General features: G+C 42.5%; 1 protein-coding gene across 1 annotated transcript in view; it reads right to left on the bottom strand.

Annotated features, from left to right (window-relative positions):
• The window catches only part of MYO1H (myosin IH), a 606,720-nt gene that overhangs the window by 15,914 nt on the left and 569,766 nt on the right, over window positions 1-21,040 (bottom strand). Inside the window, exon 31 of the mRNA XM_085633501.1 lies at window positions 18,979-19,076. Coding sequence (XP_085489627.1) covers window positions 18,979-19,076 — 98 coding nt within the window. The remainder of the gene's footprint in view (window positions 1-18,978; window positions 19,077-21,040) is intronic.

Here is a 21,040-nt window from a genome sequence, read left to right as displayed (position 1 = left end):
ACGGAGGCAGACGGCCTCCCTTCTTACTTTTAACATCATCGCTGCATCACCGAGCCGAGCCGAGTCGCAGCTGCCATCCGCGGACCGACATCTCAATAGCGAGAGCGACAGCGAGAAAAATTAAGGCAGCGATCGCGGACGGTGAGCGTGAGAACAAAAGAGACACTGCCGGCACTGGTGTTAACGCCTTTGTGCTCCCGTGTCTTTGACGCCGCGAGTGCGTGTTCTTGGCAGAGCACGGGGTGGGCCCGAATTCACCCGGGAGAAGCCTGTGACCCTACCCCGCCCTGAGAGTACTGTTTATCCCCCAGCCACCGGCCTTCCCGAGCTCACTCCCAGATAGCTCACTTCCTGCCATAACGACAGAGCGGTTGCAGTGGCTGCAGCGGCTGCAGCAGAGGCAGGAGTAGGAGTTGGAGCGGGAGCATGAGCAGGGGTGGGAGCGGGTGACAGAGACAGACAGAACCAGAACCAGAGCCAGAGCCGGAGCTCCGGCAGGCGGAAAGCAGGCGGACGGAAAACAGGTTCAACTGGGGTGAATTAGGCTTCCTTTCACGTCTATCATTATGCCTACCAACACCATGCGGGCACCAAGAAGGAGTTGAATAAGGCGCCTTGAGGGGGCGAACATTATAGAGTACTGCGGAGAACCGCAGAGAGTTTAACTCAGAGATCCATATAGGAAGACCAGGAAAACCAGCCAAAACATTATCCCAGATCAATTAATCAATCAAATCAACACTAAGCAATCAACCATTCGAGCAAGCGAGCGAGCAAGCCGATAATCTAGAATTAATCCCCTGGGGGGTGTTAACTACATCTGTAACCCCTTGAGAGCGCGATGAGGTAAGGTAAAGTCAGGAAAGTGACAAACAACGTTCCCGCAAGAAGGCGCGGCAACAGCAAGCCCAAGGCGCCAAACCAAACAAAAAACTTGTTGGTGCAGGAGCCATCTCCGCCAGAAAACCTGATGTGTGAAGAGGCAGACACAGGAACCCTGAGTAGACCAGCAACCAAGGGCCATCAACCAAAAATGTACACAATCTTCTCATTCTTGAAAGATCATGTCTCGCTCCTAAGTACTTCAATCAGCAACCTCAAGGGTCTCCCTTCCCCCATGGAACCCGAGGGGAGTACTCAAACCACTGCCCCTGGAGACGAAAAAAGTGAAAACACTGAAAATATAACACAAGATACAACGAGATATGAGAGAGCCATAAGGGCCGGTCGGGAGGAAGATCAAGAACAAGGAAGTAGGATGGAGGGCAAGGCTGAGGGTGAACTGAAATCACACACACCCAAGGAAAGCCCTACCCAAGGAGAAATGACTGGCACAGGCAAAGGCGGCTGCAGGGAAAATGACAAAGTCAATAATAGTATCGCGAACGAAAGGGGCTACCCGCTTGAGCCGAGGATAGCAATCCTGCCAACTTTGCAGCCAACAATAACAGTAACAGAGGCTGAGCGAAACAATCAAGAGCTCACCAACAACAGAAAATTAGATCCATCCAGAAAATCAGAGCCACAATCTCTAAGACAGCCAACAAACAAGGACTCTAACGAGCTGGATCAAGTAAGAGTAAATCCAGGACCCATCACCAGCAACCTAGTGACAGACATCACCACAGACCAGGCCCAAGTCCAGTCGGCACAATTAGATCATTACCAAGTGGGTGACGGGAGAGAGCTAGGAAAATCACCAAAAAGAGAGTATACAGAAGAAACAGAAGAGACAGAAAAAATAGAGTACGACCAAACGGAAATTTCCAAACTAGAAAAAAACGCTCAGCTTACAACAGAGTAGTGGGAGAGGCTAGTAGCATCATACTCCCCAATTATACCACATGAGGAAGACAGCAAACGAGAACCTGATATAACCCCAAATACAGAAGAGCTTTCAAAAGGACCGGAAATACTATGGTCATCCTTGTTAAACACATTACAGCTATCAGTAAAGGCCATGCAGTACCATTCTGACAAAATGGATATGCAATTATCCCTCCTAAATCTTCTAGCAATACATGTAGCCAATATCGATAACAAGCTGGCAGACATGAACAACATGATCAAGAGGGTACAAGCAGAAACAAAAATAATGCAGCCAAGTTGCGCCTGCTACACAATTGTGGACAAACTCTCAACGATCCCACAATTACTGGGGGGTCTCCTGACTGATTTAAAAAAGACAACTGACAAAGCAAAAGATGAAGGAAACTCAGGGATGGCGAACGTATCTACAAAGCCACATTACAGCCAGCCAAGAGAACAGCTCGGGAGCTTAAATCTGCTGAACACAACGCACAATCTCCCCAGTAGCCTCAGCAGTAATAAAAGAGACGCAAACAGCATTGGGCAGGGAAAAAAAGAGACACGGAGCCTACACAATACACTAAATTCCAAAACCAAGCATGGACAGAAGGCCCGAAACTCAAGTGGGGACGGGCCAAATAGCCCGAATATCTTGGAGAAAAACAAAGATGAAACCTACGCCGCTGTTGCAGGGAAAGCCACAAAGATGCCTGAAGAAATACAATGAAAGGATCGCTTCGAGCAATTGAATACAAAGCCCAGCTATATGCAGGGGCAACAGGGGAAGGTTCCAGAAATCGTTAATCACCACAACCCTCATGACAAAAGCTTGGGGAAAGAAAGCCCAGAAAAACTCAGGGAACAAAATAAACGAGGACGAAAACAAAAAAGGAAAGGGAGAAAAAAGACCAGTAACATAAACCAGTCTTCAAAGTGGTTAACTCGACTCCAGAAGAAGAACACGATAGGCCAACAGCGACCACAACAACTTCACCGGTTAAGTAGACTGTACAAACCGCACAAAGTCAGAACTCCAATCATACAGGCAGAAACACAAACAACAAGTGTCAAACAGAAACCATCCCCGGAAAAATTAAGCCCAACAATGAGACAGAGAGGGCAGACAGTACTGATCCACCAAAAACCCAAAGGTTGGGAGCGTTGTTAGCAGACATCAAGGGAGCCTCCGTGGCACAGGGCCCAATGCCGGTAGAAGATATGGAGGAATCAGAAGCGTGAGTAGAAGAGCCACTACTCATAAAGAGAGCCGATTGGACACTGGTCAAACCAGCCACGGAAGAACCCAAACAACGGGACCACAAGCAGGAGGGAGCCGAAAGTGGCATAATCCTACTTATCCCGGAGTATAAGTCAAGAGGCAGAGGGGATATTCTCAACTGAGGCAACATTTTACGCTTATTATCCACTATCAGCAACCTGACGGATATAAACACAATCGACCCAGAATCTGTGGAGTTTGAATAGTATAACTCCCTGTCAGACCAAGAGGTCACCAAAACAACATGGGCCATGCAGGGAACAGCCGAAAGAATCATGGAGATGGAACCGCGCTTTCAAGCATGGGGGATACGCCTAAAAAGACAGGAAAAAACAGGATATCCAGAACCACTATGTCAGGCACAAAAAGAGAGAGACGATTGCACCTTCCAAAACAAACAAAAAACAGAGAAAACGAAAAGTGTCCTGAAGGGGGCTCGAAGTTCATCAATCTCACAGACGGACACCTACTTATTGAGCCCAAGGCAAGCCCAAGGATCACCAGGACAAAATGACTGGAATTGGATAGCAAGGACCATTAACACAAAGCCCTTGAAGACATGACAAAACACGCAGCGAAATACTGCAATAAATCACCAATTAAGAATATGTTCTTGGAACATAAACGGTCTAGGGAACAAAGCAGACGATACTCAGCTTCTACTTTACCTCCAAAAATTTGATATAATTGCCGTTCAAGAGACCTGGTCAGATCAACCGTACCAAATACAGGGCTTCAAAGCATATCATCTACCAGATATAAGAAATGCCAAATACGGCCACTTAAAAGGAGGCCAAACAATATACACCTCAATAAAGAGCATTAATGAAATAAAGAACAAAGATGCCAAACAGTTAGGTAACAACAGCATAAAAACAATAGAGCTGAATCTAGGGGGAAAAGATCAAAACCAAAAGCTAATACTGCTAAATGTATATTTACACCCTTGAGAGAAAAAAGCCGGGATGAAACTACTGACTGCAGAAGTGACAAAAACATTGTCAGAGGAGTTAACATCTAACCTCATAGTAACAGGGGACTTCAATATGTATCTAGGAGGGCCCCAGACAAGGGATTAACTTCTGGAAGAACAGTTTTGTGCATGGGGCATCCCACAACAGGAGGCAAGCAAATGGGGCAAACAAAACAGGCTGGTAAGAGACAGATTAAAGGAGTTAGAACACCTTAATCTTGTAGCTCTAAACGGCCGTTTCACAAACGACAGCCCATCAGCAGCCACTTTTCATAACGCGACTGCAAGTTCAACTATAGACTTTCCATTCTCATCACTACAATTCTTTGGCAAAGTCTTGGATTTCCGAATAGGAACAATGGCAGCCAGTGACCACTTACCGCAAGAGATCACCCTCAACACCTACGGGGCAGCGGTAACCTTGCCAGCAGCTAACGTGGGATCTTTACATTCGGTCATACAAAAAAGAATAAAATGTAAAACGCATAACTTGGAAGGCTTTGAAAAGGAAGCAAAAAACCTGTGGGAAAAAAGCACTGCGACTCAGACAGATAACTTAAGTCGATGGGAGCTATTTACCAGCAGCCTTGGAACCACACAAACAAGAAAAAAAACGGCCCACACAACAATGGAAGACCAAAACCAAACAAGCTCCACAAAGTGTCCTCATAACATGGAAGGTCACGACAAGTTAATAAAACAAAACATCAACCTAAAGTACCTTAAGAGAAATATTAACAAATTACTGCGGCAATTACACCGAGACGGTCCGGACAATGCCGTGCAAAAGGAACTGCAAAAACAAAAAAACATCAAAAAGAAACTAATTTGGAACTTAAAAAGGGAAGCAGAGGAAGAGCTATGGGTTAAGTTGCTCCATGACGCAAAAGGAAATAACACCAGCAGAAGATTCTGGAAAATGGTGAACAACCTCCAGAAGCCAAGAAGACCCAGCATAAATTCTCACCTTACCGAAGAAGCCTGGTCCGATTACCTTCTGCTTCACTTCAACATAACACCAAAGAACACCGCTACGACGCTATCAGAACCCGACAGTAAAATCTTAGATCGTGCACAACTAACGGAGACAATTACATTGGCCTTCACAGAAAAACAAATCATAAGTAGGATAGCGAAAGGAAACACAGAGAGGGCGCCGGGCCCCAATGTAATTCCCCCCATTTTGTATAAACGAAACCCGGAATACTGGGCAGCGGCGCTATCACCACTGTACAAACAGATTTCTGAAACTGAAATAATTCCTGACTCATGGAAAGGCTCAATAATAGCTCCAATCAACAAGAAAGGCAGCAAAAACGATCCCAAAAATTACAGACTTGTTGCCTTAATCGACAATGAGGCCAAATACTATGCCGGTCTCTTATTAGAGGAGCTTACGGAATGGGCAAACGAAATTGCTGTGATCCCCATTACCCAGACAGGCTTTCGGAGAAAAACGGGAACAACAACAAATATTCTGGCTTTAACACTCCTAATAGATGCTGTCAACCTCGCCAACCTGCCTCTTTATGTATGTTTCATCGATTTCACTTCAGCTTTCGACAACATCAACAGAAATGTACTATGAGAGAAGCTGGCCAATAGAAAAATACCATCAACCCTACTATCACAAATGATGTTACTACACACGGACACATGGGTACAAATTAAGTTGGGCTCAGGTGACTGTCTGTCAAGGAAAATAAAGACTATGAACTAGCTACAGTGGTATATTTTGAGGGATGTGGGCGCCAATAAGTAGAAGATCACTGATAATTAGTTAGAATAGCTATATCCGGGTGACAGTGCTCGCAGGGTGGGGAGAACCACTAACCTCCTCAAGATTTAATCTCTGTGACCAAGGTCAACAAAAACATTTCAAACATTTTTTACAAATCCCCAGCACTCGTCCAAACAGTAACTTTTCAGATGAGAAATCAGAGTACAGCAAGAAGTACAAAGTATCTTGAATGCAGGAAATATTTCTTGTTCTTTATTTCCTGTGTGTCTCCAGGCTAAAGGATCTTTTAAGACAGTGGCAGCCGACACGTGTTTCGTCGCAACAGGGTAATATCCAGCGACTTTTTCAAGGCTGTAATGTACAAACAAATCAATGTATCTCCTTACATCATCCGGAGAACATTAATCAAAGACACAACGTCTGAGAGGCCAACAAGCAAAGATCGAAAGTGCGAAGAAATATAGACATGAAATGTCTTAAATGGGACTAAATAGCCCTGAGTAGAGATGGAGAATAAGGTGAAGGAGGAGTGTCCTTACGTGACTAGTAACGATCATAAATTGGGAATCGAATGAGATTGTAAAGTTACATGTGAGAGAGAAAGGAAAGCCCAATTGAATAGAAGGGGATGATTGTTGCAACTCAAAGATTTTAGTGATCAATCAGCAACGGTGCGATTCTCATTGCTACGGAGCTAATCATGCATTAGTGCAGATATGGAGTGTCAAACTCATGCATCATAATCAAGTGTGCCCCTAAGTGGCCCAGGTCGTGATTTACTAAGCAAAAGGGTTGGACAAGTACATCTGTCTTTTAAACAAAGGCTTCTGAAACAAGAGTAACCAGAAAAACAAGTAATAAGTACCAAATTGAACAATAATCCCAATGGACATAAAAGAAACAGATGGAGGAGTCCGATACCTACATAAATCGTGGTTTTCATTCCGTCCCACGGGGGATAAAAACATCTAAATTTCGCCGTATGAAATCCAAAGGTCAGGAGGCCGAACAATATAACATTCAGTGAATCTGGGAGATAAAATATACCAAGAACTGAATAACTAACACTAGCACAGCGCTCGCTTTGTTCAAGATAAAACATCAATGTCTGAACTGATCACAAATGAAACAAAAATCATGAAGAGCGCGTACGGTACCAAAGGCTTTACTAAATGCTGCTTGAGGACAAATACTCTTACTACGTGATTGGATATCCAAACAGAAGAAGGTACATTGCTCTGCACACTTCCTAAGTCAAGTCATGCCGGGAAACTATATAGTCAATCAGTGTCCACAGAGAGGCATATGCTTGCGCAAGGAGCCTCACTTGAGTGAGTCATAAAGTTATAGCAATCATAACCCGATCGAGCGGATGGCCAAAATCTAAAGCCATAATAAAACGATGTGTCTACAGTTCGGTAGTGGTCAAAATCTAAGCTGTCAAACAGTAAGTCGAAAAGAAAAAACTAAGCTGTATTGTTATCACAATGTACACCTCACATACCATATTGCACCGTGCGCTCTAAAATTAAGATTACCAATCATAATCAAACTAAAGGGCTCAAAAGAAGGGTGCTTGCTATAATCATATTAAAATGGAACACGGATGATTACAAAGGTAATCCCATGCAGTATAGAGCCCCAATGTCAGTACTTAGTAATACATGATATGAGCGTGTCAGGCAATATTTAAATCTACAAGTTCAAGTCAAAGGGTCACATCGGGACACAACATATAGTTACTCGGCTACGAATGGCCTCAGCATAAATCTCTCAAAAACAAAAGCCATGAGAATAAACACAAAGACGTCCACACCCAAGTTTTGCTGGCAAATGGGAGGACTAACATTGGAAACTGAGGACGAACACAAATATCTGGGTGTAATTGTTGATAGAAAAGGGACATTTCAACCTCAGAAAGAAGCAATAATAAGGAGAGGAATGACAATATCGGTTGCATTGAGGAATCTTAAAATGAAAGCAGCTGGCCGTAGTTTCACCCAACTACTACAAGTAATCCAAGCAAAATTAATACCGGCCATCACCTATGGAAGCGAATGCCTCCGAGGGAGGGATGCGCAGATACTGGATAATACAACAGCTAGGGCAATGCGAATGATATTCAATCTGCCTAAGTACACCTCGCAAGCACAAATAAGACTTGAATTCGGCCTGAGGAATCAAAGAATAGAAAGAATGGGCGCCTACGCCAAAGGTTGGCATAAAATACAGGGAGCCGATGTCTCAAGCTTGGATCACCATCTCTGGAAGGAGTTAGAAAGGAAAAATACGAGTGCAGCTGCAACTTATTTAAAGCATTCAATAGACTCCTTGGAACTACAAGTTGCCTGGAAGAGCATTGGTCCTCATAACACGTTCAAACAACTTGTCAACAAATCTGTAAGGATTAATTCGCTAATAGAGGACAAAGCAACACTAGCCAACAGGGCACACGGCTGGACTGTCATCCAAAACTATACCAGCAGCTCCTGCCAAAGCTATTTAGGAATCAGTTACACACGGTCCACAAAGGAGAGGTTTATACGATTACAGCTGGGTATCCTTCCATCACAAAACCATCTTCCCCCGTGGAAACGGCCACAAACGATAACAAATTGCCGTTTATGTGGGGACCCAAAAGAGGATATCCTTCACTTAAAATACATTTGCAAAGGACTGGATAAGGAGCGCAGTTATCATCTAAAACCAACCCTAAAGAAATTGCGAATAAGAACATGCCGGCAGGCGGTCAAAGCTTGTTTTGACGGCAAAAACATCCAATTAGCAAGCCATCTCGTCAAATTTCTGGAAAAAGTGGAACAGAAGCAGAATGCCAGAAGGGAGAGACCGGACGAAACAAACTTACACGGCATTTAAGTCCAACTGCCCCACTCGGCAATGAAAAAGAAACAACCACCTCAACGCTAAAACCTTGCATATGCAAAAAACTTCGGACTCTTCTAAACTTTCACGCTGATACGAAAGGGTCTTAAGAAAACGGCACTCGTCATAAAATGACAAAAGCCGCGCGCCTACACATTCTGGCTGCACCTATCAAAAATGTAAAATATCAAATTCTTCCTTTTTTAAACAAGCCAGAACACTTCCGTCACTATGGACGGGTCACAATGTTAAAAAAACGCAGAAGCCGCTTGCAACCAACAGTCTTCCTTTTAATCTGTACGTCCACCTGACGGCGCCGCTCAAAATTGCTCCAAGAGCCTGTGGTTGCATGGATTTGAACATAGACTCTTTTGGTCCACATAACGATACATCTTTTATCCTAATTTGCACCTTTTAGCCTTATGAAATGTTTCGAATATTTTAAAGCAATTTTAACCAAATTGATTGATAAAAAGGTTGCACTAGATAAAATTTAATTTTAGGTTCGTTTATATGTACATATGCTGATTGCAATGGCTTTAATTAACTGAGCAATAAAGAATGACTTAATTACAATGGTTCGGTAAAGATCAATGTATTGCCTTTAAAGAGGATTTGAAATTCATATGGGCCAATGAAAGAGTGTTGGATTGATCTTTCTATAGAATCCTCCTGAGGGCTGAAGAAAACTTTCCTCATTGTCACTGTGTCACTGCCAAAGTCCTCTGGGATGGATATTTTGGCACCATGTCACGAGATTGATTTGGCCTTCCTCATGTGAGGAAGATGATTTCAGAATGTTGGCGACACAGAGGTTTGAAGATGACTTTGCTCAGTGAAGAGGAGTTCTTGGGTTTGAATGTAGGAGTTTGATGAGCACATTCAAGTTCAAAACCCTTAGGGAAGGAGATATTTAATGTTGCAGGGATCCTATTTTCTAAAACTCCTATCATCAGTGGTGCAACATCCTCAACTCCATCTATAAGACCGAACATACTGAGATTGCTCCTCCTATTGTGATCTTCTAGCTCTGTGATGTCACATTTGAGGGTGGCTGTTAAGGATTCTGGTCTTAGGAATTGTTTGAAGTGGACATTGTTGACGTCTTCAATGGCACTTATAAAGCTCTCTGCATTTGTATTAATGATGTTCAGGTTTGTGAGGTCCTACCTAATACCAACTTTCACCTGCAACAAATCCGTATTCGTCTTAGTGCTTTGAGCAATGATATGCACAGCGTTCAACTTTTTAAAGATAACCCCAAGTGTGGTTGGGTTTTTAGATATGTTTTTGATTGGGGAGTCATGTACCCGTGGTTCCTGTTTGGTCCTCTTTAGGTTTCCTTTACTTTCATTTTCTTTGTGGTCCTTAGAGTCAGCCATGTTGTGCTTGAGAAGACTCTCCAAAAAGTTCCGACCATAGTCAAATAGGCTAGGCGAATGAGGGATTCTTAATAATTGTGGGTGCTACTAATTCAGCTATGAGAAGATCCTGTGACATGGGAAATCTGAAGTTTTGAGAAAGTCAGAGTGAGGAAATAATTAGGACCGCAGAATGGTAAGGGTTCAGAAGTGACATGCCTCCCTTTATCTTTACGTGCTGCCCAAAGTACATAAAGGACAACTACCTCCTCCAGGGAGACCTATTATTTCAGGGATAGGCTCTCTGTTGGAGCCTCTATCCACTTTTGTTGATCATTTTTTACAACCTTTAGTGCTGGAGATGCCGACTTACCTCCAAGACACTAAGCATCTATTGCATCTCTTAAATGAGACTACTTTTGATCATGAACAGGACTACTTGATCTCTTTAGATGTGGAGTCTCTTTACACCTTGATACCACAGGATGAGACCCTTGCCACCATAGAGTCCTTACTGGCATCTAAACCTGTTGAAGGTATAACTCCAGTTCACTTTATAATGATGTGTGCACGGTTAGCCATGAAAGAGAATTTTTTCAAGTTCAAAGATGACATATACTTACAGACATCCGGTACATCGATGGGCAGTATTTTTGCCCCAAGGCTGGCTAATCTATATGTACATGCTTTTGAACAAACTGTTGTATTACAAGAAGACAATCCGTATATAGGCCATATACGCACTTGGAGAAGATATATTGACGATGTTTTTGTCATTTGGAGGGGCACTCCTGAAACTATTCAATCTTTCTATACTTGGTTGAATACCAAGAATAACTATCTGCAATTCACGCTGGACTATTCAAACACTAGTCTATCTTTTTTGGATATCCGCATTTTTCCTGAAAGAGGAGGTTTAGGCACTGAACTCTATAGGAAGCCTACCACTCGAAACTCAATATTATCATTTGATAGCTTTCATCCAAAGTCCTTACGAGAGAACCTGCCCTTGGGCAATTCCTCAGGATAAGGAGAAATTATTCCACAATGGAAAAATATAATGAACATATTAAGATATTGAGTGCCCAGTTCAAAGAGAAGAATTATCCACGGAACACGATCCGTAGGTCGCGCAAATGAGCTGCAAACAACAACAGGGAAGCTCTGATTGAAGTGGGTGGTCCGAAAGAAGAACTCGATAGACTGACATGCGTTAATACCTTTTGTAGTTACTCCAAGAGGAGTATCTTAAGACATTGGAAAATCCTGAATATCGGTGCAAAATCCTTGCTTCCACCTCTTTTTGCTTTCAAAAGGAGTTCCAATATTAAAGATTAGATTGTGCACACCAGACCTAGAATGAAGCAGAAGAGTTCTGATCAAACATCATTATGGGGCTTACCACCAGTGGTGGAGCACTACCCGTGCGGTTCTTGTGCAGCGTGTCCCCAGACTATACACATGACAGAGGTGGACATTGGCACTACAAAACCATGGGTGTTGAACAAGCACACAAATTGCAACAGCGAAAAAGTTATTTACTTGATCACATGCCCATGTGGTTTGCACTATGTGGGCATTACGACACGCAAGGTAAAGACGAGAATATTGGAACATAAAAGCACCATTCGGTGCAAGAGAAGATCTACAAAAATGACAAATCATTTTTTAGATTCCAATCATCAAGCAGATGAACTAAGATGGGCCATTCTCGAACAACCCACAATACCCCAACATATCACTGATATTTCCAAACTTTTGTTCAGAAAAGAACAACGTTGTGTATTTCGTATCAAAAGTGATACGTCAGGATTAAATGAAGATATTCCCTGGTTATCGCTATAATCATCACAGTGAAGAGAGGATACTGTATCATAACAAAGCAATTTTGTTCCCTGTCATGATTATCATGATATAAGAGGGGCACCTCATATACCCTCCCCTAATACTAAATCAGGGCTACTCTATCAGATGTAAAAAAGACATGTCACAATGGTGACTTTTTATGCAAGCCTACTAGCACTAGCCTGACGAGCGTGCATTTAGAATCATCGGATCATCGCATAGAGGTATAAATTCACCTTGTAATTCATGATAGGCTCTAATACATGAATGTATGACTTAGCTAGTTCTACTAATATCCCGATTTTTGATAAACAATGCATTTTAACATCGATTGCTGGTTTTTAGCATTGTTTTGCTCATTAAAGTTATCTGGAATAGACAGATACCTAGTGAGCATGTGCAAAATAGAACACTTTGTCACTGCAGATGCGTGTTAGCTCTACAGGCGATTGAGTTGGATACCTTTGGGGGTCCTTTCACTTGCCGCGGTACGAACTCATTCAGATATTTAAGAAAATCAGCTGCCCACGTCGGTGCCTCCGGTCATAATTTCGTACTACAACAGAGTTTCGACGGAGAGGTGAGTGATTTAGACTTTCTAAGAAGTACTGACATTGTTATTATGTCTGGGGAACAGCAGTTAATTCATTACAAACCATACAAAGTTACTGAGTGCATATCCCCCGGGACATTCATGCTTCCATGTTAGAGGGCGGGGAGAGTAAGCCTATATCTAGATTTTGTGGCTTTTTCAATCTATTTCTCATGACGCCTGGCAAAAATTGGTGCCTTGAGTATTTGCCGCTCGTCAACATTTGGGATTGTATGTTATTTAGGTAGCCACCGCTATATTTTACGGATGGGACGTACTTGTCTTGTTGCCTCTTATACAAATCAGACAAGTTATTGTGGAGATTCAGAAACTGGTGTGTTTCACTTCACATTGAGGATAGACATTGCCGCTTTGCTTTTTCATAAAAATGACATTCATAAAAATGACATTCATTAAAATGACAGCTATGATTTTTATGCCGTTAAAACAACAGAGTTCGGCTTAATCTGTATTAATAGCTGTGGGCCACCACTGTTAGTACTAGGTGGTCGGGGCACAAAGAGATACCGGGAAGTCGCACGTAAATATAAGTGCGTTTCTTTGGTAAGGATATCATATTGTTGCCTGTAAGCTATAGTGTAATGAAGTCTGTACAGAAGAAGTCACACATTATTTGGAATGACCTTAGCATGAGTATAACTCTCTGATGTTATGAGAGTATCAATCTAAGAAAGAATGCCACTTTTTTATCGTTTTTACTTGTATGTCCATTTCTGTTGGTTGTTTTTAGACTTTTTTGTTTACACGTTTGGGAATAGCACAGCAAAACTGACTTATTATATGTTGGACATTTGCTTGTGATTTCAGAGCGGGGCTCCCTTCCCTGAGTTGTGACCTGGTAGAGGTGGGCCTACTTGTCCTACAAGTTGGGTGAGTTAATACACTTTGGAGTACCTTAATGGACTTATATTTGAGGAATGATTAGAGAGTCATCCTCTTGAAGTAAAAGAAAGCGTTCGAGAAATTGATGACTGGCGAGTAATTGTTTTTTTGTGTCTCTTTTTGTTTAGACAAGTTCCAGTGATACCGATTCTGTACTTGGATTACTGGTTTTGTATCAATTATTCACATATTTATATTTTTTCACTTTAGCAGCAGCTTTTGTTCATTGGTCCTGAAGAAAGCCAAACATACTTGTTAGATGGTTAATGGCTGAAACATGTCGACCTTTCTTTCATCCTAGCAGTTTTAATACATACTGCATAGCACTGCGTTTTAACTCTGCCAGTATAGATGAGCTAATAAAGTTTTCTTTTCATCTGCACTAGGCAGTTTTAGATTCACTCTTTTTCACTCATTAGTTGCGCTGCACCCTCACATCACTATTTTGCTTGCATTTGGGATTTTAGCATCCGTATCTGAGGTTTAACATCAAAACATCCCAGAGCTCCCACCTCTTAGAGAGGTGGTTGTAGCCCTCAGTGGGACCAGGTTTTCCCACTGGGAGGAGAAAGCCCAAATGATGAAGCATGTCACCTTTGGTGAGTGAGGGCATTCGTCCTAAGAAGGGATTTTCCCCTTATTAGATTTTCATTAAAGAGACACTTTTTGTACTCTTCTCTCCTTCTTTTTCTGTTGCTTCGTTCTACTGCTCTCAAGTTGTACTAGACCCAAGAAGTTAATTGTGTTTAAAGTGTATTGTTATAGGGGTATAACTTCTTGCATGTCTTTAAAAATCTACACCCTTGGACCCCCCCTTTAGAGTATCTGGTGTGTTACAAGGGTTCAGAAGTGACATGCCTCCCTTTATCTCAAGATTGCCTAAACTGCAGACACCCACTCCAGAGGGCAAATCATGATGAAATTGTGCCAATGTGCCACTGGGCTATAGTGTGCGTATATTAATCAGGTAGAGACAGGGGCTATTGTTATGTTATGGTATGCCACAATTCTGGCTTCAATGTCAGAGATTCTGAATCCCACAGTGAATAGCATTTTGAACGTGTCTCTTCATAGCGGTCAGGTCCCAGTAAGCTGGAAGAGCGCAAAAATAATTCCCCTTTTGAAAAAACCTACGGCGGACCCCACGGTATTAACTAATTACAGACCCATCTCTTTGCTGTCTTTCTTTGCAAAGTCAATAGAAAAATATGTTCACTGATCAGCGGTGATCAGCGACTTTGCTGAAGCCAATAACCTTTTCCATCCGAGTCAGTCTGGTTTCAGGCAGGACCTTAGGACAGAGACGGCGTTGCCGGAGGTCTCTGATTCCATCAAAGAGACCCTGGATAAAGGTGGCAAAGCTGTTCTGGTCCTTCTAGACCTCTCTGCGCCCTTCGACACCGTGCCCCACGGTCACCTCCTGCAGAGGTTACGAGAATGTGGACTTGGAGGCACGGTGTTGAAGTGGTTCTCCTCCTTCTTGAAGGATAGAAATCAAGAGGTCTGGTCGCCCCCGTTTGCAGCCAGTATTCCGCCCTTGAACGTTGGCGTGCCACAGGGATCTATTTTGAGCCCTGTACTTTTTAATCTGTACATGGCTCCTCTGGCTACCTTGGCAGAAGCGGGTGAGGCTATGATTATATCCTATGCCGACGACACTCAACTGCTGTTCACATGTAAGAAGGGGGAGGAGTTTAATGTGGAGAAGATTAATAAATGTCTGAGAGAAATCTTTGCCTGGTTCAGACACAACCATCTTAAGTGTAACCCGGAAAAGTCGGAAATTATCTTTTTTGGTACCCCACCTCTGGACGCCTGGAAACAATGGTGGCCCACGGATATGTCTCCCCCCCAGTCAGCAGTTAAGATTGTAAAAAACCTGGGAGTGAAAATAGACGACGCCTTATCCATGACACCTCAAGTACACTCGGTAGCGGGTAGGTGTTTTGGTCTCTTGAAAATGCTCTGTAGGTTTCTCTTCCTATTACCGACCTCTCACAGAAAGACGGTCGTTTAGGCCCTTATTACCTCCAGATTGGACTATGCCAACATCCTCTATCTGGGCCTTCCAGAGTTTATACTCAATAGACTGCAAGTCGTGCAGAACGCGGCAGCCAGGGCAGTCTTGAGACTCGGACCTAGAGACCGGATCTCCCACCACCTGAAGAATCTGCATTGGCTGCCTGTCCGATGCAGAATACTCTTCAAAGCACTGGTCCTGGCTTTCAAAGCTCTGCATGGAATGGGGGCGCATTACATCCACAGAAGAGTTTCATACTATGTACCTGGTAGATCCCTTAGGTCAGCACACCAACACCTAATTGTCATTCCAAAGTGTCTCAGAGTCTGCCGTGGCGGACGCTCGTTCCAAGTGCAAGTGGCTAGATTCTGGAACAAGCTGCCTCTTCCGCTTAGGCAGGCCACGAATATACTGGCTTTCAGGAAACAATTGAAAACCTGGCTGTTCCAACAAGCAGTATAATGGCCGTCCACCCCGGAACCGATGTTCCCCTTCTGGCCTCTGAATTTTTCTGTCTCAGCGCCGGGATACTCTGCTGAGTAGCTGCGCGCTCTACAAATCCATTTTAAAATAACATAACAAAGAACTGCATGAATCCTCGGTTGAATGTGGCCGTGACTGCATTGGCAGCCACTGGATATATGGGGCAGGTGCTGCCATCTTGACCAAAGCTCTATTGGCAATCAAAGCTAGAAAACCACCCCCTCATGGTGTAGCGTTCTTGTGGCAGGACACTACAGCCTGTTGAATTTGAGATGTGGGTCACATTTTGACCACTGTGGTTGCGTTAAAAATGGAACTGGCACAGCTGGTTCCCTGGAGCACAGGGGGGAACCACCATCATGAAAGAACTCCAAGCCACATCCATATAGCAGACATCTTCCAAAAATGACACAAGCCTTCCTGAATGGCATAAACAGGTTCCCCTGAGCTCGCGTGTCTCCCTGACTGGCACAGACAGTTGCGGCCACCTTGTACTCATAATAGTCTGCCAGAACGTAATTGTTGCATTTGTCACCATGATCAAAAAAATTAGGGTTTATCAAAAGAAAACATGTAAAGCACAAAACCAACCTAGATACAAACACAAATCCAAACAATTTAACGTGTATAGCGAGAACATAAGGATAGCTACATTGTATCTGTGATGTTTCATTTTCTGCTGCTATGTATTTTATCAGAAAGGAAGCTTATGTTTCCTATACTATTTAACTGTCATAGTGATAAATAACCTAATGTATTTTGCAAAAATCTTGTAATCACATAAGTGTTGTTTCTTAGCGCAGTAAATAAACAGTGTTATTAATACTCAAATAATGGAACTTAAAATGCAGAACTCAGAGATATGAAAGTTTGGGTTATTTTTCTTATTTGGCATTTGTGCATAATGGTGGTAATTCAAGTTATATCCTAAGTCTGATGGGACCCTATTATTTACAATTTATGAATTGCAAAACCCTTTTTGTGAATGTTTTGATAGCTCTTCAACAGATGCCCTAGTCCCAAAAACAAAATTGTTAAACTTTGTTGATTACTTCTATATCATTTATTTCGCTAAAGAACTATGTTTCAATGTAGAAATTATCTGAGCCATAACTATGCAACTGAGCCAGCTCTCAAAGGAGAGAGCCTACCCTGTCCCTTCAGAGTTTCATTCTACTCTGAATGGGCAGGTTGGAAAATGGTAGGAAGTGGAATGTGTGAATCAAAGTAGATGCTTTATACATTTTACAAATGAACCATGACTTTTTAATTAATTTTCTAGTGAATTCTCCATCAGTCAGGGCCAAGATAAAGTGACTCACAAATAAACTATTGGCCATTGTTTGGTAGTGTCTGTTGGAATCTATTTATTTATAGCCAATTTATGGACCCTAAAATGACATTTTTGGCCCCATCTCTATTTTAATTGGGGGAGATAACCTCCTGGATCAATTGTGGCTCCCAAACTTTAGTTGCAAGGTAAGTGCAATTTGTACCTGGTATTTACAGACCATCTCGATTACACTTCACTAGCACAATTGCTCACCAGGGCCCTTAATGTCAACCCCAATAGAAAGCTCTACATCTGCGACTGACATTTGCATTCTTTGGGTACTATTTTGTTTCAAATTGTGTTCTAAAATACATTATGACTACCTGGCCCATTTTCACAAAATTGTATTGTCGATGTCAAAATACTGAGGCCAGAATTATCAACCTGCACATATATCGACTACCACTATATTGTCAAGCTAAGCATGCACAGGGAAGCATAGATTTACTACTCTAACTCCACATCTAATAACGTTGATGCTATAGTGTAGATGGATATTGTGAAGTCATTATATGTGCAGGTGGATATTGAAAGTTCAGTGTGGTGGTACATGTTGCTTCTGCGAACAGCCCATTTAGCCTGGGAGGACACAACTTCTGAAGAAGCTATACTATGAGATCTGGCTCATCCATGCTGTAATCATCCATCATTGCTGGTGTTGAGGAGAAGCTGCTGTGAGAATGGAAGATGCAAGTTGCACCCATCACATCATCTGATACATAAAACCATCCAACAGCCACCAGAGGGCATTGCCTGTGACCAGAGCAAAGGACTTAGATGCTCTCTGAGGAAATTGAGAGTTAGGACCTGCCACTTTCCTATTGAATTGAGCTGTGCATCTCAATCCATTGGGGGTAACAGTGAAATAATCTAAATCTGTTCCTAATTTATGTCTCTGCCACAGAATATTGGGGACTGTAGCTTCTAGGGTAACCCGGTGAGGAGAGAATGCTCTAATGGGTTGGAAGTATGTAGGGCATACTGAAACCATAAACAGCGCTATACTAATGTATTTGTATAGTATTTTGTTCTACTGTGTGATTAAAGTACTTGATTTTACAAAAAAAACAAGCACTATTCTGGACATGAAGTTATTGTGTCTATTGGTCAACTGTTGAGTTCTGAGCTCTTGCCCACATCACTATCTCCATCAGAAGCCTGTGACAGCTCACCCTTGCTATCCTGAGAGTCCACTGAAGAAAGGGTGTCATACTTGTTCCAGTTTGCAGAATCACTGTAGGATGGACTAAGCTCAACCATCATGGTTGGGTTCCAGTAGCTACTTTCTGCCCTGTGCCCCCTCCAAATGAGGTCTGATAGGCACCATGGCTAGGTTCTAAGACTGCTTCACTTCACCTTATGGAAATGGTTGTTGTGGTAGAGACTCTACTTAGCACTAATACAACAAATTAACCAAGTGGGTTTGTTTGGAGGCAAGAAGATAGTAACAACAGGATAGTGTCTACTTTATTGTACAATTTGTGCTAAAGAATGAAAATGTACACTAGCTGTAAAACACCCCTAAAATTAGTGATTTCCCATATATTGGCCTTTAGCTTCTGTATCCTGGTAAGAGATGTTTTCCTTTACACATTTTAATTTCAAATTCCCATACCTTTAAACTCTCAACAACATGTAGAAAGATAGATGACCTTTCACAAAAATGCCATTCTATTACTTGTTAAATATATTCAGACAACTTTTATTATCTAATGGTCAAATGTGGATGCACATGTACGCATGCAGAGCTTCATACCTTCCCTGGACAACATTCACACTGTTTTCTTTCTTGGTCAGCATACACAGTTTGGTGATGGTTTCAAAGATCTGGTCACACTGTAAGATTGCATCTCCCTGGGAGCAGGAAAAAAGAAATAAATACAGTCTTACATCATAATACACGATTCTTACTGTGACTTCATAGCACTCATCAATATAAATAGCTCAGTTTATTAACTAGTGTTTATTAAAAGCATAATGTGTTTACATATGCTACCGTGATGTGATAAAAAAGTATTTTAAGTGTTTCTAAAATGCGTTAACATAAAAAGATTAATTATTACACTGACCTATGAACAACCCTTTGGCATTTTTGAAAAGGTGGTATCTGGGGGACTGAAGGGTAGAGTCAACAAGAAATTGCAACAGCCCTCTGCCCTAAGGTTTAAATGTAGAGGAGGTTGGGACTTGTGGAGAGGGAGAGTGACAGAGTCATGTTCAATTGCATCTAGACAGTATATTACCAGAAAGAACATCCAGACTTAAGTTTTAGTTCCATTCCAGTATATAGTAGTTGGACGTTGTTTGTTCTGTGTGAGAGCGTTAGAGAAATAATAGAAAGATTGAGAGAATGTTGGGAGCAGGCACATGGCCAAGGGTGTGCACCAATGACAAGAGCACAACACCTTTCCAAGAAGCTGAAGTACTCAGGTACATGTTAAAAGCAACCCATAAAAAAGCCTATAGGTCTCGCCTATACAAGAGTTATTGACTTTGCCGATGTATTTTTGCCATGTTGTACACTACTGTGGCTGCTGTCCAGCATAGCTAAAAGTCATTGGAGTGGAGTGTCCTAGAGTGGAGTGGGGGGTAGAGAGTTTTAGACTGTATTTGTTGGAGTAGAGTGTCGTAGAGGGAAGTAGAGTGTCATAGAGTTGAGTGGAAGGGAGTAGAGTTCAGTGGTTTAATGGCAGAGTGTTGTAGAGTGCAGTGTCATAGACAGAAAAGATGTGGATCCTTCTTGCTCTCTCCCACCTGGCCCATCGCCACATCTGACATTCGATCAAAGCTGCATATGAGCGGGTGGACAGGGAAAGGGAGGAGAGAAGACATATGCCTTAAGGATCAGTCACAAGGATGTTTAACTGTCATGCGTTTATCTGGTTGGTGTCTGGTTAAAGTTACCTTGATGGATCACTGTACTGAGAGTGAAAAGGTAATAGGCCCTGAGCACTCTGTTAGAACCTAAGTACCTCACCCTCTGGGTCTGATTCTCCCAGTTACATTGGCAACCTTATAATACCTGGTACTGTGACACTGTGGGGACAATCTCTAACTACTATATGAACTGAAGCACCACTTTGTTATGCTCAATAATTTCACAGACTCGTTTACTATCTTTCATGCGTTGACATCATGCATTTCAATGAATTGCTTTTGGTGTTATTAACAGTTTTTGAGTAGTCTGCTGTATTTAGCAAGACAACTGCTGGGCTGTGCTGCATGACAGGGAGAGGGCACAAATGCACCATGTCTACTAATATATGGCACATTCCTGCTCTCTCCCTGCGCTAGTGCACTAACTGCAGCCTAGCACCAACACAGGCAATGGTGCAATAGTGCTTGTGTTACAGCGAGGATTATTTTGGTGCACGAAGGGACACCTTGCACAAAAGCAATCCTCTATGCTTTTTCCTCCTTCTACATGTGCTGCAGAATTCCTGCACATAATAGTCCTTTTCACAATATCGAAATGACTTCTGCAGAACATGCCTGACCATGTCTTACAGCTATACAGCCACCATTAGTTAAACGCTCTCTAGTAAATTGTACAGTTAGGTATAGAGTTCCCTTCCTGCCGCTTTATCTTTTTCTTAGGAAGGCATAGTTCAGCCTGCTGTCCATTAGCTTGGTCTGGCAGACAGAAAATATGTGGGCCCTCCATGCACTCGCCCACCTGAGCCCATCACCACATCAGAAATGTTGAATGCAGCACACGTAGAAGGAGGAATAAACATGGTGAAATTCACATATTTCTTCTTGTTACAGCTCAACTGGGAAGGTATAGCATTTTTACACATTCCCCGGATTACTAGTGT

The sequence above is a fragment of the Triturus cristatus genome, chromosome 11 (assembly GCF_964204655.1).
Source record: "Triturus cristatus chromosome 11, aTriCri1.1, whole genome shotgun sequence".
Taxonomy (NCBI): domain Eukaryota; kingdom Metazoa; phylum Chordata; class Amphibia; order Caudata; family Salamandridae; genus Triturus; species Triturus cristatus.
Note: the sequence above shows the minus strand (reverse complement) of the source record. Positions and strands in the feature narration are given on the sequence as shown.